Raw genomic sequence first — 1,105 nt, 5'->3', positions numbered from 1 at the left:
CTATGTGGCGTGTGTGGTTGTTCTTCCTAAGAGGTATCGTCCCTTTGCTGGAGAGGTGGTTATCTAATCTGCTCGCAAGGCAATTTGAGGGGCGCGTTACGAAGGGTATCGCTAAGACTGTTACTAAACAGAGAGTTGAAGCGCATTTTGATTTGGAGTTGAGGGCGGCGGTTATGCATGACATACTCGATATGATGCCGGAGAGCGTTAAGGCGAATAAGGCGCGAACGATTTTGCAACATCTCTCAGAGGCTTGGAGGTGTTGGAAGGCTAACGTGCCGTGGAAAGTGCCCGGGCTGGCTGCACCCATCGAGAATATGATACTGAAATATGTGAAGGCAAAAGCTGATTGGTGGACGAACTCTACTTATTATAATAGAGAGCGTATTAAGAGGGGTGCTACTGTGGACAAGACGCTATGTAAGAAGAATCTGGGAAGGCTCACGAGGTTGTGGTTGAAAAATGAACAAGAAAGGCAACATGCTTACCGTAAGGATGGACCCTATATCAGTGGTGAAGACGGTGTTGCTATTTACACTAATACGGTGCATTGGTTGGAGTCTCGGAAGTTCTCCCCCATCCCCTTCCCACCGTTAAACTACAAGCATGATACTAAGCTGCTCATCTTAGCGTTGGAGAGGCTCAAGGAGAACTATGCTGCGAAGGCTAGGCTCAATCAAACACAGAGGTGAGAAAATGTCGCGCGCCACGAAATTGTATATATTTTTTCTCTCTCAGGGAGGAGTTGTCGCTAATCGAGCAAGCGTACGATAATCCTCATGAAGCCTTATCGCGTATCAAGAGGCACTTGCTAACTATGAGGGCGTTTAAGGAGGTCTCGATTGAGTTCAACGATCAGTACTTGTATCTGGTACCTATATACGACATAGATCCTCTGGAGAAAATCACGGACGCGTATTTAGATCAGTACTTGTGGCTGGAGGTAAGCTCTTGGGGTTGGTCGATTAAAAGTGGGTAATTTTTTCCGTCAGGCGGATCAACGTATGTTGTTCCCGAACTGGGTGAAGCCATCTGATTCGGAACCTCCACCGTTACTGGTGTATAAGGTCTGTTGTGGAGTGAACAACATGACCAACGTTTGGGA

General features: G+C 47.1%; 1 protein-coding gene across 1 annotated transcript; it reads left to right on the top strand.

Moving 5' to 3' along the window:
* Positions 1–173: 173 nt before the first annotated feature.
* On the top strand, positions 174–1,067 carry Pmar_PMAR020199 (pre-mRNA splicing factor prp8, putative; the record flags this gene model as incomplete). The annotated part of the gene is made up of 3 exons (XM_002781989.1): positions 174–688; positions 739–943; positions 993–1,067. Coding segments are annotated over 3 exons (795 nt in total), but the record flags the coding sequence as incomplete, so codon positions are not given.
* Positions 1,068–1,105: the final 38 nt, after the last annotated feature.

Source organism: Perkinsus marinus, assembly GCF_000006405.1.
Source record: "Perkinsus marinus ATCC 50983 genomic scaffold scf_1104296940800, whole genome shotgun sequence".
In the NCBI taxonomy this organism is placed as follows: Eukaryota; Perkinsozoa; order Perkinsida; family Perkinsidae; genus Perkinsus; species Perkinsus marinus.
This window is presented reverse-complemented; position numbering and strand designations above follow the sequence as displayed.